The 14,572-nt window shown below is 37.8% G+C and overlaps 1 protein-coding gene across 4 annotated transcripts in view; it reads left to right on the forward strand.

The window, feature by feature from the left end:
- pitpnm3 (PITPNM family member 3) overlaps positions 1–14,572 on the forward strand; it is a 104,515-nt gene that overhangs the window by 29,670 nt on the left and 60,273 nt on the right. For 3 of the 4 annotated variants that reach the window (XM_075473171.1, XM_075473172.1, XM_075473174.1), the window contains exon 3: positions 9,886–9,996. In XM_075473171.1, coding sequence (XP_075329286.1) covers positions 9,886–9,996 — 111 coding nt within the window. The remainder of the gene's footprint in view (positions 1–9,885; positions 9,997–14,572) is intronic. The other variant, XM_075473173.1, reaches the window with a different exon arrangement.

The raw sequence follows: 14,572 nt of genomic DNA on the forward strand, positions 1-14,572 counted from the left end.
TTTTCTGATCATCAGTCACTTGTTAATTGATAGTTAGGTGATACATTTTTTTCTTTGTCATCTCACGCAAACATCAGAGCAACTGTAATTGATTTTTCATTGAAGATTTTTTTCATGGCTGTTCCTGCGACTGGTATGGAGCACTTGCAGAGACTAATAACAGGATTACTTTCAATCAGATTCATTCCAGTGTGTTTCCAAAAGCCTCCCCTTCTTCCTCTCAACATGTTTTTCTTTTTACTTTTAAAGCCAAACATCAATCATAAGACACACACACACAAAGAAACAAACCTAAAATAATCACTCCATTGATAAAATATTAAGTTACAATAAGCCATTATGGCTTGTTTAATGGATATCAAGTAAAAAATGCTCCTGTTTATGGTGATTGTATTCACTTTACTTTGAGACATTCCAGACCAATTAGGTGTTGCATCTCCTTTGATGGCACCCTGTTGCCTGTGCATACAAGATTGTGCACACAATCTTTGTTAACCTCTTGTGCTTTTTAGCCACTTGAGTTTATGCCCAGAGGAGAAAAGTCCAATATTTCATCAGGTCTGAATGTGCCCTCCAGCAGCTAAGTGAATGTCAACTCAACTGCCACATTATTAATGTGAGCTGTTGACAAATTTGCTGGGTGTTAATTCACATTTGTTCATTGATGACATGAATTTAAATAATGAGGGAAACTGACATATTAATCTTTAAAAGGATATTTATGATGATGGCTGCTCGCACACTTTAATGCCACAATAAATTGTCGCCGGAGATAAAATATGCTTGTAAGCAAGTAGGATGTCTGTTTATTATACGGCTGCTATCTTATGATGTAGCACTTGAATCACTTTGCACTATTTTGGATTAAATCCAATGGGAGTGTGTGATAAATTATTCAAAATCATGTAGCTTTTGCCTATTTTCATATATCTGTTCATGAAAGGTTTTGAATAATTACACAACAAGTTCTCTTTTACCTCACTTTTACATTTGGTGGAACACTGCTCAAATGTGTATTCACTGAAAATTGAGCTACAGCCACTGGATGGCTCAACTTAGCATATGGAGTAGAAAGGGGGAGACGGTCACTCTGTTTGCTTGCAAAGAGTACACAAATTTAAGAATGACAGTTGCAGTTTTATTGTTGTATATAGGAATCTTTGTGTTTCAATTGCACAGTGAATACAGACTTACACAAATGTGATACGGAGTGCTTATTGGTGACTGTTGCATTTGGTGCTATGTCACCTTGACAAAACAAGGCAAGGCTTTTCTTGTGTTTAAAAGTATGGGAAGATCACTTTTTGTGCTTGAGAGTATATATTTGGGTGTCTGTAGTCACTACCAACTGATAAATAAGAAATAAATAGATAAATAACTTCATTCATTGATCCATTTATGTTAACCATTTAGGGTAATCCCGTCCATTTTCTAGTTAACTCCGTCCAACTTCAACTTCAGAGGATGCTGCATTTACTGGAAAAGGGAAGTTTAAACTATTTTGCTCTTTCTTTTTGCTTTGCTATTAACATCAAATCTCCTCATTTGTAATATGGTTCACTGTACTGAAGAAATAAATAAACTGCAGATGAGGGACATGTATGAAATGCAAGTATTTTAGAACAAAACTGCCAGTCAGTTGTGTTTCTTTCAGTTTGGTGTTTAGTCTGACTCGAAAACTGGACTTTTACTCAAAAACTGGGGTTCAAGTCTTGTATCGAACCAAAAGCTATGTTTTAGTTTAACACTGGAAAAAGAAAGGTATTCATTTGATTTAGGTGATTTTCTTTGAAGTCTCATCTTGCATTTTTTGCTTGGTTTGTTTGGCTAGTCTACTTGTTCAGTTATATTCCAACATATTCCATGGGCATTTCTTTTTTGTAGTTTTGTCATTTTTTTGTTCCTTTTGAGGGGCAGTAACCATGAACTCTTTTGGAATCAGTTTTAGGCTTCATATTCGTACATATTTATCAGCTACCACTGATCTGGTGTCAGACAGAGAAGAGGGTAATTCATAGACTATCAAAAAATTGCCGATGGGCTGCTGAAATTGCAACAAGCAGTAAAATCACTTTGCTGACTGTGAAATATAATTCTTTGAAATACACAATATAATAATGCCTCTATGGACGCAGCTACAAATCAACAAAGATGTTGATGTCAGCTCTGAGGTTCTTTTCTTTGGTCGGGCCTCATTTTTGTAGTGGAATCTGTCAAAAATATGTCAAAGAATGGGTGTTTAAATGCATGTCAGCTGATCACACAGTCCACCAGAGCTCACATTACATATCAATTTTCCAAAGTGACTTATTCCCCCAACCCCACTGCACTGCTGCACTTTATTTAAGGATTTCTCCCACCTGCCAAATCCCACTTTGACCTCTGACTGACAAAAAAACAGCCACAGAATATATTTAGCTTGATTCTGGGAATGTAATTGATGAGCAGGGGGTGTACCTGGGAATTTAGGATAAAAACGAACATTTTTCAGCAAAGGAAAGTAAAAACAATCCCACATAATGATAGATAGATTATGCATATGAAAGGTGGACCATATTATAAGAATACTCTTGTATTTAAATAGCTCAGTTGTAGCAAGATAAATGTATTCATATAAATCTATAGGATAAAGTAAGACATACAGAAAGACAGTCAGATTAAAGACATGTGCATGCACCAAGTCATGAGAACTAGTCTTTTAGAAAAAAATATTATTTGTGGGAGTCTATTGTCATGTTAGTGTTTTTTTTTAGTTTTATACAACATGGGTATCTTAGCTTTAAGCTTAATGCAGAAGCTAAGTGTAGAATAGCAACACAATAGCCATGAAAGGTATTTGTTTTGGTTTATTGACACAAAAAAAACTTCCCCATTAACTGCCTGCTGTTCTTCTTTGATAATTCAGACTTACCAAATGAAGTATGGTATGTCGTTTTGGATAAAAGCGTCTGATAAATGCATAAACATAAACATAAGTAGGAGCAGCTTAGAGGAATATTAGTGGAGCAACAAAGGCACATCAGTTTTGTTGTGTGAAAAAGGGATATCGATAATGGTCAATGTCAGCGTCCTTCTATGTAATGATATTTAGCAGGCATACTACATCGTCTTGTGTGTTAGTTTGCAAACACTTGCTAATCAGAACCAAACCTCAAGTAAAACTTGATATATGAGATATGAGATATTCTTTACTGTTGCAGGTTGGTATTAGGACATACATCGATCAGCCATAATATTAAAACGACTTACAGGTAAAGTGACCGACACTTCTCATCTTGATCCAATGGAATGTTCTGCTGGGAAAACCTGCATGTAAAAGCACATTTAGACTGTACAATATTTAGTATGAATGTTACTATGAACACTGCTTATAAAATGAATCATGAGTGTCTGTATAAGTTTATTTTTCTCTACAATTATATTTTTTCTGCTTGAGAGCTACAGAGTGACTCATCCAGTTAATGTCATTTTACAACATAATCCCCAAAACAATCTCATATTAGTAGAGCGTCATCAGAACTTGACTTAGCTTAGAATAAAGCCATAAGTAATTTTGTGGAAATTCCAGTGCTGCAACAAATGCATGATATGATGAGATAAGGAAACTTAATATTGCTAGTATATTGGAGGGGTCAGTGGAGACTGTTTCCTCATTGTTTAGCAATTACAGCATCATCTTGCTTCCACACAGACACTAACTGACAGGTTGAGGGATGTGTCTAAATCTTTTTCCCCTCTTGGGGCTGTCAGCTGCAGGAAGGTCTCACACATCTGTTTTCGCTCTGTTGCTAAGATTCGATTTTATTGTTTTCCCATGAATTCCTCAAGCAAGAGATATGCGGGACTGAGTTGGTTTTGGTTTTGCTCTCTTGCCAATTTGCACATTTCATGAAACACCTCCTGTCCAATGTTAGTATAGTTTTTTGGAGTTTCTACTTCTCAGAGGAGCTTTTGTCTTTTGCTGCGAGCAATACCCAGCTCCTCCTTCAGTAGTTGATTCAGTAACCCGTATTTTTTATTCAATGTTGAGGCCTTTGTATTCTCCTCATGTCCAAACACGATCTCTGATATATCCTGCAGTGCTCTGTTTGGATCAAATATATGCCTCTGTCTCACTCCTTGTTGTGCTTGTCTGCGTTTGTTTGAATCTGTACTATGAGCATGTACTATGTCCCTCCATCATTGTATTCAGCTCAGTACTGTGATGATCGGAGGGACATGTGGAGGCACCAGAGGGGGAGTGTGTCAGAGCAGATAGCGAGAGACAAACTGTGACCAATGAGGCGGCCGCAGTGTGATCCATATGGACATGGTGTGCAGACCCTTGACAGAGTCTCTCAGAGAAGCCAGGCAGGAATGTGTGAAAGAGGAGAGAAGTCTGGCAGGTAGAGGGGTGTCCTCCTGCATGACTCATTCAATCTTAAACTGTCCTTGATTTCATGCTGTGAGAAGTAGACAACTGTTTTGGATATGAACCACAACACCACACCTTGCTTGTGTTTTTGACTGACTCAGATATTCTGCAATACAGAGCTTATGATTTGCTATGGCAGTGAGGTGGCAACAATCCTAAAATGATTGGCAAGTGATATGCAAAAGTTTGGGCACCACTATTCTGATTTGTTCAGCAAACAACCTGATTTTCAGCATCCTAAGGCTAAAGATCACACATCAAGTTTACTCATCTAACACTGAAGATGACCTGCAAGAAGCTACCAGTTCTGTGAGACTCTTTGGCCATCTCGCATGCACTGCTTTGTAGAGATATTCACAGATTTTCAGTTATGTGCAGGTTGGAAAACAGTAAATGCTATTTGTAATCCTTCAGCTTTTGACTTCTGAGTCCATTGTGTCTGCCCTGTTGCAGAAAACATCTGAAGCTTTTTGCAGAGGGATCACCATTTTTCCAGACCCTCTTTCCTCTGTCAGTAAAATGTTGTCTCAAACACAAGCCCAAAGCTTGATTGATTCATCCCAATCCCAATTCTGATGTTGATGTACAATACAGAGGTGTCATTTTTTTCTTTTGACTCTTCCATGAAGGTCATATTTATGCAGGTATCACAGCACAGTAGAACTGTGCTTGACCACGCCATTCTGCTTCTGGGTCTTTGACAATAAAAAAAAGGGGATTTGATATCCTTAGTAATCCCACAAGCAGTTTTCTCAAAGCTTTCTTGATCTTCAAGACATCGATTTCAACCATTGCTGTAAAATGCAAATTTGAACTGAGAAAACAAATATCTGAAAGAACTTATTTGCAGGGTGCTAGACAGCTGTTTAGAAGAACCCATGGCTGCTGATTATCGACACAAGGTGGTAGGGGTCAGGCTATGTCTAAAGATTTGAAATTGGGATCATGTGATGTTTTCTAATGATGATTGTGGATAAGCCTTGGATCTTGGTAAAAGTTATTTGAGAGTTCAAAGCTTTTATGGTGCCAAAATTATTGTATGTCACTATATGTCTCAAAAATAACTTCAGCAGGGCAGGAGACAGATAATTATATGGGTTTGAACAAACGTTTTTTGCCACATTTTCTATCCCATTATTTTAAGGTAAAAGTGAAAGGTGGTGCACTCAAAAAGTCAGTAATGGTCCATCATTACAGAGAAGCATGATAGGTCAGAAAGGAAGCATGGCGGTAATCAGTGTCGGATCTGGTAGAATTCAGCTTATAACCTAGCCTGGCTGACGCGTCCACAATCTCGATGAGATGGTGGTCTGGGAACTAGGTGTGCATTTTCTCGTATTTGAGGCGTGGTTTACGAATGCCTAGAGCCGTTTATTGGGCGCTACGAATGTCTATCAAATGACGTCAGGTTCTTCCCATGCTGCTTTGCGCGCGATTCATAGCCAATTGTATCACTTATACCAGATGACGACAGAAATTCGACGAGGAAGAAGAAAAAAAAGTAAAATAAAAGTAAACTTGCGCTCTAAGCTACTTAAATTGACAACAAAGTAGGCCTATATGCTATATTCTACATGAATTTTTATGTTGTAGAGTTGTGAATTTATTTTAATGATGGAGAAATTGAGCAGCCTTGCTTTGTTGTCTACAGTAGTAGATCAACCCTCATCTTACTTTGAAGCTCCCAGCTCCCAGAAGTGACGTCAACGAAGCTTTAGCAGCAGAAAAGCTATCAGGCTTGTGTTGATAATAATAAACTCCTGGACTATGTACAAACTTCCAAATGCATCGTTTTGTGAGTACAGACCATATTTGTGCTACTGTAGAAGTTTGGTGTCATGGCATGTGATTTTAGTGTGGTAATTTTGGAGATACTGCCAGGGTCCGTCAGCGCTTGTACTAAGCTATTCGGGATAACTCAGTAACTCCGCTGATGTTCAGCCAATATCGGAAAAACTTCGGGTGGGCTACTTGGCTGGATGTCACGGTTCAAATGACCCTAGGGTGAATCTACTCCGAAACACTTTCTAAGGCTGCATCGAACGGTAACGTTGTGCCCGCTGTCATGTTGGATTAACACTCTACAAGCTTCGGTGTAGCGCATAGACGTCGTCATCGTCTTGCTGCTGCTGCCCCCCCCCCCCCCCCCCGTTCTGTGATTGGTTCCCAAACTCTGGCAAAAATAAGGGCGGTGGTTTCCAGGCTGACTTTGCAGTGAGAATGAAATCGAGCGCATAGCAGCATGGGAATTCCCAGGCTACTTATAACCGTCACTTTCTCCTCCAAATAAAAGTTTGACTAGCCTGGGGTTTCTGTTAATGTAATGGTTCAGGTTTTTTTTTTTTTATGATTGGAATGATCTGTTTTCCATAACTTTAGTTAGCTTAATGTTTACGCCCTCCTTCATCAATAAGTTTTGTAACTAATTATTTCTGTTATTTTCACTTCCTCTGTTTGCTTCACAGCTGTTTTGGGTTTAATTGTTGACGCCGCTGAAAAAATGTAGACCCAAATAACAGGACACAGCTAGTTAAAATCCAAAAAACGATTAGGTTGATAAAACAGAGCAGAGATAACACACGTGTGACATGAATCAAAATACAACTTCTAAAAAGAAAGCAAAAAAAATCCAAGAGCTAACTGGACAGGCAAGGGTTAGGAGAAGGGCACCAAGCTGAGGTCTTATGCTTACTATAAAAGCACAAGGTTAAACAGCTGAAAAGATGGCCATGAAGGAACTAAGAGACTAAAGGAAATCAGACACTGGCTATGTCCTGTTTTTGGTCACGCATGGCATACAGCCATCACAGCTGACATCAGTTTGAATGCTGATGTTTGCTTCCCCAAAGAACCTATTTTTCAGTAATGTCACCATGCTCACAAGTATCAGCAAACCAAGAGACTTATCTAGCTGCTCTTTGGTTTATACCCAATATTATATTGTATGCATTATTACAGTGTTTGTAAAAACTGAAGTGATTGGCACACATTGCACGAGCTTAAATTGGTGTTTTATACCACTGCTGCTTCTGGCATTGTTAAAAATGCCATTAATGGTGCAAAATGACAAGAACAAATGTTATCATATTAGAGATAAAAAGCTTTCTTCATTCAAACATGCACATCTGGCTCCTCTACTATCTGACTTCCTTTTTTCTTCCCACACATTTGAATGAATGAAATCTTTGACAGAATGGTAGTATACTAGATGGCACTAGATAGCTCTCACAATTAGATATTTCACACTCAAGCTTGTATGGCAGTAGAAAAGAACTGGAGCCTATCACCCCTATGCTTTCTGTTAATCTGATACATCATGACTATGAATTTAATAAAACTGTAAGTAGGGCCCTGTCTGTGATTAACAGCCACCTGATTTAGATCTAATCAAGAATAATAGTGCAGTCATGTAAAAAAAAAAAAAAAGCACATAAATCATAAAACCTCCCCACAGATACATACACATCTTTTAAACCCAATAAAGATTAGAAAAAGAAGACAACTAGTATGAAAAGCTATTACTAAAAGCCAATGATTATTGTATATGTCGTTCTACCCAGTATACTGGCAGGAAAGCTTAAGACTTTTAAGACCACATTTATGACGGGGAAACAATACATTTCTACCATGAAATAATACCACAACAAAAACCCAAGATTTCAGGAAAAAGTTCAGAAAAAACTGATGATAGAACATGTCACTGCCAAGAATTCTCTATTTTAGCTTCATCATCATGAAGTGACATACTCACAGTTTATGCCATTTGTTTATTTCCATGCTTGATAAAACTATAGTTTATGTTCTGTTAAGTTCTTTGATAGCAAACTAATAATATATTTGCAGCCGAATCCAGCATTCCTTATTAAACAGTGTTTGATAATACTCAATATACTTCTGTGACAGAGGTGAACTCACTTTCTCTTTACAAAACTAAAGAAATATACATGCTATGATCCCCATTAACAGTAACTGTTATGTAAAAACTGATAAAAACCGTTGTTTATCTGCATACGTGGGATCTAATTTGTCTTTGTGGACAGGGTTTAGTGGAATTATGTTATCATATTTACAAATCTGTTGCTCTTTTAATTCTTTGAACAGGTTCAGCTCATCTGCCATTGAGATGCTCTGCCAAGTTGGTTTGGTTTGCACTCTTTTTCTGTGTAATTTGGAAACATTTCTTCCAGATTTGTTTCATGGTGTTTTGCAGGCTTTCCATAATACACAAGATGATGAAATGATTCCATGTTTCACTATCTGCCACATCCACAGACTGTAGACTGTTGTTAACAGCACTTTCAGCCTTGTGCTGTCAAAGTGAAAGCAGGATAGCTTCAGGGATCAGAAGTTAGACGGCACACCCACTGCTGGGAGAGGAAGACTCAGGCATACACTGCCTCACTGGTTCTTAAGAAAACACTGACAGTAGATTGCATCATTTTCTAATGGAAAGATATTGCAAAATCTCTCTAGAATCCGTACGCTGTGCAGCACTAGCTGTTATGCAACTGCCTCACCACGTGTTTTACAATGAATTCATTTTCATGTCAGCACAGTATAAAAGTTTGTTTGATGAAATACAAGAAACCGACAAATATCTTAACGTTTAACAGTTTATTGGTCTGTGTAAACATCACTGAAGACTATTTGTAATTTTTCAAAGGCAGCACAATATACTGTGTGTATCCTGCCATCACAAGCCATATGAAACATACGGTGTTCTACTGTGTATCACACCTTGTTGTTTGCCCTGTTGTTGCCTGCCAATTTGTGGTTTTGATTACTTGCTGCATGTTGAGCTGTGTATGCACTTGGCATAAACAGGATGTACTGTTTGGAAGGCCAAATTTTAAAACGAAAACACACCTAACTGGTTGAAATCATAACTGCGGTGATTGGATTTTAGGTGCTTGAGTCACACCTGAGAAGAAACCTAATGAATCATTTAGCTTTTATTAGCTTGAGCTTGGGCTGCACGGTGGTGTGGTGGCTAGCACCGTTGCCTCACAGCAAGAAGGTTCCAGGTTCAACTCCCAGCTGGGGCCTTTCTGTGTGGAGTTTGCATGTTCTCCCCATGTATGTGTGGGTTCTCTCTGGGTACTCTAGCTTCCTCCCACTGTCCAAAAATATGCATGTTAAGTTAATTGGTGTCTCTAAAATTGTCCTTTGGAGTGAGTTTGCATGTGTATGGTTGTTTGTCTCATTTGTCTCTGTGTGGCCCTGTGATGGACTGGTCCAGGGTGTACCCTGCTCTTGCTCATTGACTGCTGGGATAGGCTCCACCTCCCCCGCGACCCGACCGACGGATTCAGCGGGTATAGAAAATGAATGGATGGATGGATAGTTTGAGCTTCAAAACAAGACGTTGTGCATGTAACAAATATTATCGACATGCAGAGAGAGGAATGAGATTTTTTTTCTTTGCTGTGCTGTCTAACTCATCTCTGTTTATGTGTGTGTGTTTGTCCCAGCAGATGTTATGGAGGGAAAAAGTGCCATTCTGCTCGGCATGAGTCAGTGGAACTCAAATGACCTGGTGGAGCAGATCGAAACTCTGGGACAGATGGAGCACCAGTCGCACGGTACACTCAGCACACATAACCCTGCAGTCATAATCGGATTCATACGGACACATACACTCAATAAAGTTAGCATTTTTCTTGCTCACACATCCATAGTTAAGTTCCAATTACCTGGAATGATAGTACATACTGTCCACTAAACGATAGTGACAGTGGCCTCTTTTTTAAGCACCATTAAGTCATTTTTGACTATAAGAGGCCAGAGAGAGTAAAAGATGCAATGATTTCATCCTGCAAAACCACAATAAATGCAAGGAAATATTTTCTAAATTTAAGCTGCCTTCAGACCCATAATAGCCTTTGAAAAAACACTATAAAAGGCTAAGTGTGAGTGAGCTATGAAAAACTGTTTTTCACAATTTATCAATAATTCAAGGTTATAAAATAAGATGTATTTGTTAGTTTCTTGCTAAATAAGCAGAGATGAGTGTGTTGTGAAAACCTTGAGCAAGGAAACCTTTTTTTTTTAGAGATAACTATTTTTTTTACTTTTTTTCTGTAGCATTCAACAGCAGGAGAGATTTCAGCAGTCACTTCTTAACTTTGTGTTTCAGCCCTTTAGCATCAGGCACCCGGTGTCATGATCTCGTTCACAGAAAACAGCTTATAGTGTCGTATGGGGGATGAGAACTGTGGGAGGTAGAAATCACCCTGCTTAGTTTAGTTCATAAATCAATTCACTGTGCAGGTCCTTCACCTTTTCCCTTAAGCTAAGGATCATGATTAAATGTTCACAGTGGGTCATGATTTCAGTGTGTTAAGCTTTTTCTCCTTTAGGCTTTCGTGATCAGCCAAGTCGAAAACTAACCTCTTTGTGTACTCTAAATTAAATTGAAGCTTATATTGTTCTTTTTTGTCAAGTCACTAGATCAAAATAGTTTGCTAGACTTTTACTTTTAAATATTATTATTGTTTAAGAAGGAAGTATTGCACTGTAACACATGATAAATAACACTTTGGAAAGGGTACTGGCAGTAAACAGTAAGTTCCTCTGCTAAAAGCCACTGATTTGGCCAATGAAAATGGTAATGCTGCATAGTCACATCACTTTGAGAATTTGTTAACAGATATTTGTTTGTATATGCACTGTGTGCAGTGAGTGCGTGGGCTAAAAAACTAAAACGATGTGGTAAAGAGGCTAAAAGCTGCACCAGCCTGCAGAGGTGGGTGTTTTTTCTCTGGCATTTCTGTGCTATTAGGGAACCTTTCACATTACACTGAGATCTTTGGGACCATGTGAATATCAGACTCAGGCTTCCACATGAAAACAGCTGCCCACATAGTCCTGAGCACGCATTAAAGTGAAAAAGACCAGATTATCCCTCCTTGTATGTGGTAATCACTTTATTATTGATCCCTACAGTAGATGAGCATGAATGAATAAAACATATTATAAGCTGAGAGATAAACATGATATTCACATCACTGAGATATTATCATACAGATATGCAGTGTGTTTAAAGCTTTGAGCTCCTTCTTGCTCGATGATGCCTGAGGATATACACGGAGCTTGAGACATTCTTCTTAGTTTATTTATGCACATCCAAAGCACCAGTTAAAACATAATTCTCGCTTTGGAAGCAAAGTGGTTCTAATCTTTTCTTCCTCCTCTCGTCAAATCTTTAAAAAATCTGGGATTGTATTCTCTGATGACTTTGCTTCTGAGAGGAACCGCCAAGGCTTCTGGTGAGGCCAACAGATATCTGGATGACAGATATGTGGGCCTACTTCCTTATCTGTGTGTTGGTATTTTTTTCCAATGTAGATGACTCTACAAAAGCTAAATTATTAAACAGCTAACTCACTGTCAGATGATGAGTGATTGTGTGGGAATTGTATTATGGCAAATGTGTTCTGCATCATTTGTTGTTTACCTAAATGTAGGGCAAGGCGAGTTTATTTGTAGAGCACAATTCGTACACAAGGCAATTCAAAGTGCTTTACACTGAAACAAATAACTCATAAGATTTACTTAAAAAACCCTTTGTAAGTATTTGCACTCAAATGATTTAAGTAAGATTTAATGCTGCAATATCAAGTAACACTCACTTTCCAGTATCAAGTAAATTTTACTTACCACAAAACACAACAGTTGTGAAGATATTAAGTAACATTTACATAATTACATCTAAGTTTTAAGTCATATTTATTTAAACAAATTAAGTTAAGTCTACTTGTTTTTCATAGGCAGAAACATCATTTTACTCAAAATTTTAAGTAAATTTTATATATCTGTAGTATTTAGTAATTTAGTAGGTTTGAATTATTTTCTTGTTTATTTATTAAATTGAGGAATAAAACATACATGATAGATAAATTAATGCAACATTATTAAATCAGTTAATTCAATTTCACATTAAAGTTTATCTTTCTCACAAAATAAGGTTGATCAATCAATTAGTAAGTACAAGAAAAGAGATGCAAAGGGATTTTGTGCCTGCACAGAGCAGTATGTGAAACGAATAGGACTGTCTGATGGAAGAATATCATATTTCAGCAGGTTTTCATATTGGACTTCAACACAGATGTTAAATCAAGTGATTCTCCTAACAAATTGCCCCTGTGAGAAAGTTATCTCATTACATTGATTTATCAAACTCTCATGTGTTTATCTAACCACTGTAATTGAGTTCCATGTTGCCAAGAGATTTAGGACCACTGTATTTTTCATATACCAGGAAAAGTTCACTTTGTTCACAAATTAATGCTAAAGTTTATGCAGGTCAGTGTTTTGTTTTTATTTAAATATTTTTTCTCTTTAATAGAAACATGCAGGGTATTTTATATTAGATAAATTTGTATGGGGAATTGTACAGAGTGAATAGCTTTTCTTTATTTCTGTTTTAACGTTTGTTTTATTTCATTTTCGGTTTCTCTGTATGAGCTTATCCTTGTCAGTCAAGCATTCATAAAAACCTGTATCATGATCAGGCAAAAATAATAAGAGGCAAATAAAAAAAAAAAAGCTTAAAATTGTATGAAATTTTATTCTCCTCATTGTCTGGACAAAACCCACTGGTGCTTACACCTTTTATTTGCAGCTCCTCAGTCAGTCTTGAGTTGATAGCCTGTCACTTGTTTTGGGTTTTGTTTACTATTAAATTGATGCCTCTTCTTGTAAAGGTCAGCTCTGATATTTGACGAGTTGCTTTTAATCAGTGGTTCAGCAGGAGTACAGTCCAGTCCTGCAGAGATTAAAGAAGCTGCTTCTCCAGTCATGTGACAACATGACAAATACTTTCCACCCCCCAAGCACCCCATCAACAGACCACTCATGAAGCCAAAAGTGACTTGTGAAGTGCTCAGCTGCAGTGGCACTTATTTATCATTACATTACTCCAGGAAAAGGTGAGCAGTATTGGTGGATGGCATAAAAGTTTCAAGTTCTCTTTCATTTATCTGTTTTTTAAACAAAACATATAGATTTATTTTTATATTGAGCAAAGTCAACAATGAAGTGATCTTACTGAATAAATAGCCGAACCCTACTTTATTCCTCTGAGCCAACGCAGCATTCTTCCAGCCGGCATATTTCTTTATGTACTATTTACATTTGAATTGTAGCTTATTTTGCCTTAGTTCCACTAAAGTTGTTGCAAAAAAACCAAAAAAAAAACAAGAATGTTTCTGTCCTCAGGGGAAGTTAATGGTTTTGGTATTTGTGTTGGAGTCTGATGGTACTCATGAGATATGGTCCATGTTTATCCAAGCAAGCACAAACTGACTCAGAACTATGTACAATATAGACTTACTAAGTATGCGTCCTGACACACAGGTGCAGGTGATCAATCTCAGTCCCCAAGTAGGCAATATTGGCTCGGTACCATAAACCACAGAATGTAAATGGATCTTGCTGTGCTCAAAACATCTGTTTTTGTGTAATTGCTGGGTTTGTTTGGAACTCAAAGACACAATTGATTTTGGTCTCTCATATCAGAGATATTCAATATTGCCAGCCTTGCTTTCCACTATAATAGTTGCATGTCATTTTTAAGTTGAAAAAAATGTGATTCACTGCAATAATCTTTCCTCCGAAGTGGTGCTATGTGGTGATATCCTCATCAGTAACTGATTTTTATGGCCACATGGCAGCTGCAGAAACCAGCTCTGAACAGCTTTACACTGACTGACATACGGTCATGTTTTAGGCTGTTTGTGTTTGTGGCTGTTTAATAGTGAATTGTCTACTTTTACATCCCACAGGGACATATTTGGCCCTTTTGCTGCTCTCTAGAAGGTGACTAGAGAGGGTTGTAGATTGGATCGGACAGGAGGATTATGTAGTTGACGGCTTTCAGCCGCCACTCCGTCAGTTATAGTTGATCTGTGAGCTCTCAGCTCATGTATTTGACGTGTTGTCACCAAACAAATCCTTCTTTTCTTACCATCTTGAGAGAATTTGTGGTGCTGGAGCTGAATCGCACATCTGTGGTGCATGAGGTATTAAGTATACTTAGTGTTTACTGTGGGGAAAAAAATGCAATACCACACATATGTTGCCTTTTATTTTGATCTGTTGTGAGTGTACAGAGTCTGTAGTGCACTTAAGCTTGCATCAGTGCACTATGTGAGATGT

This window comes from Odontesthes bonariensis, chromosome 9, assembly GCF_027942865.1.
Source record: "Odontesthes bonariensis isolate fOdoBon6 chromosome 9, fOdoBon6.hap1, whole genome shotgun sequence".
NCBI classification, from domain to species: Eukaryota; Metazoa; Chordata; class Actinopteri; order Atheriniformes; family Atherinopsidae; genus Odontesthes; species Odontesthes bonariensis.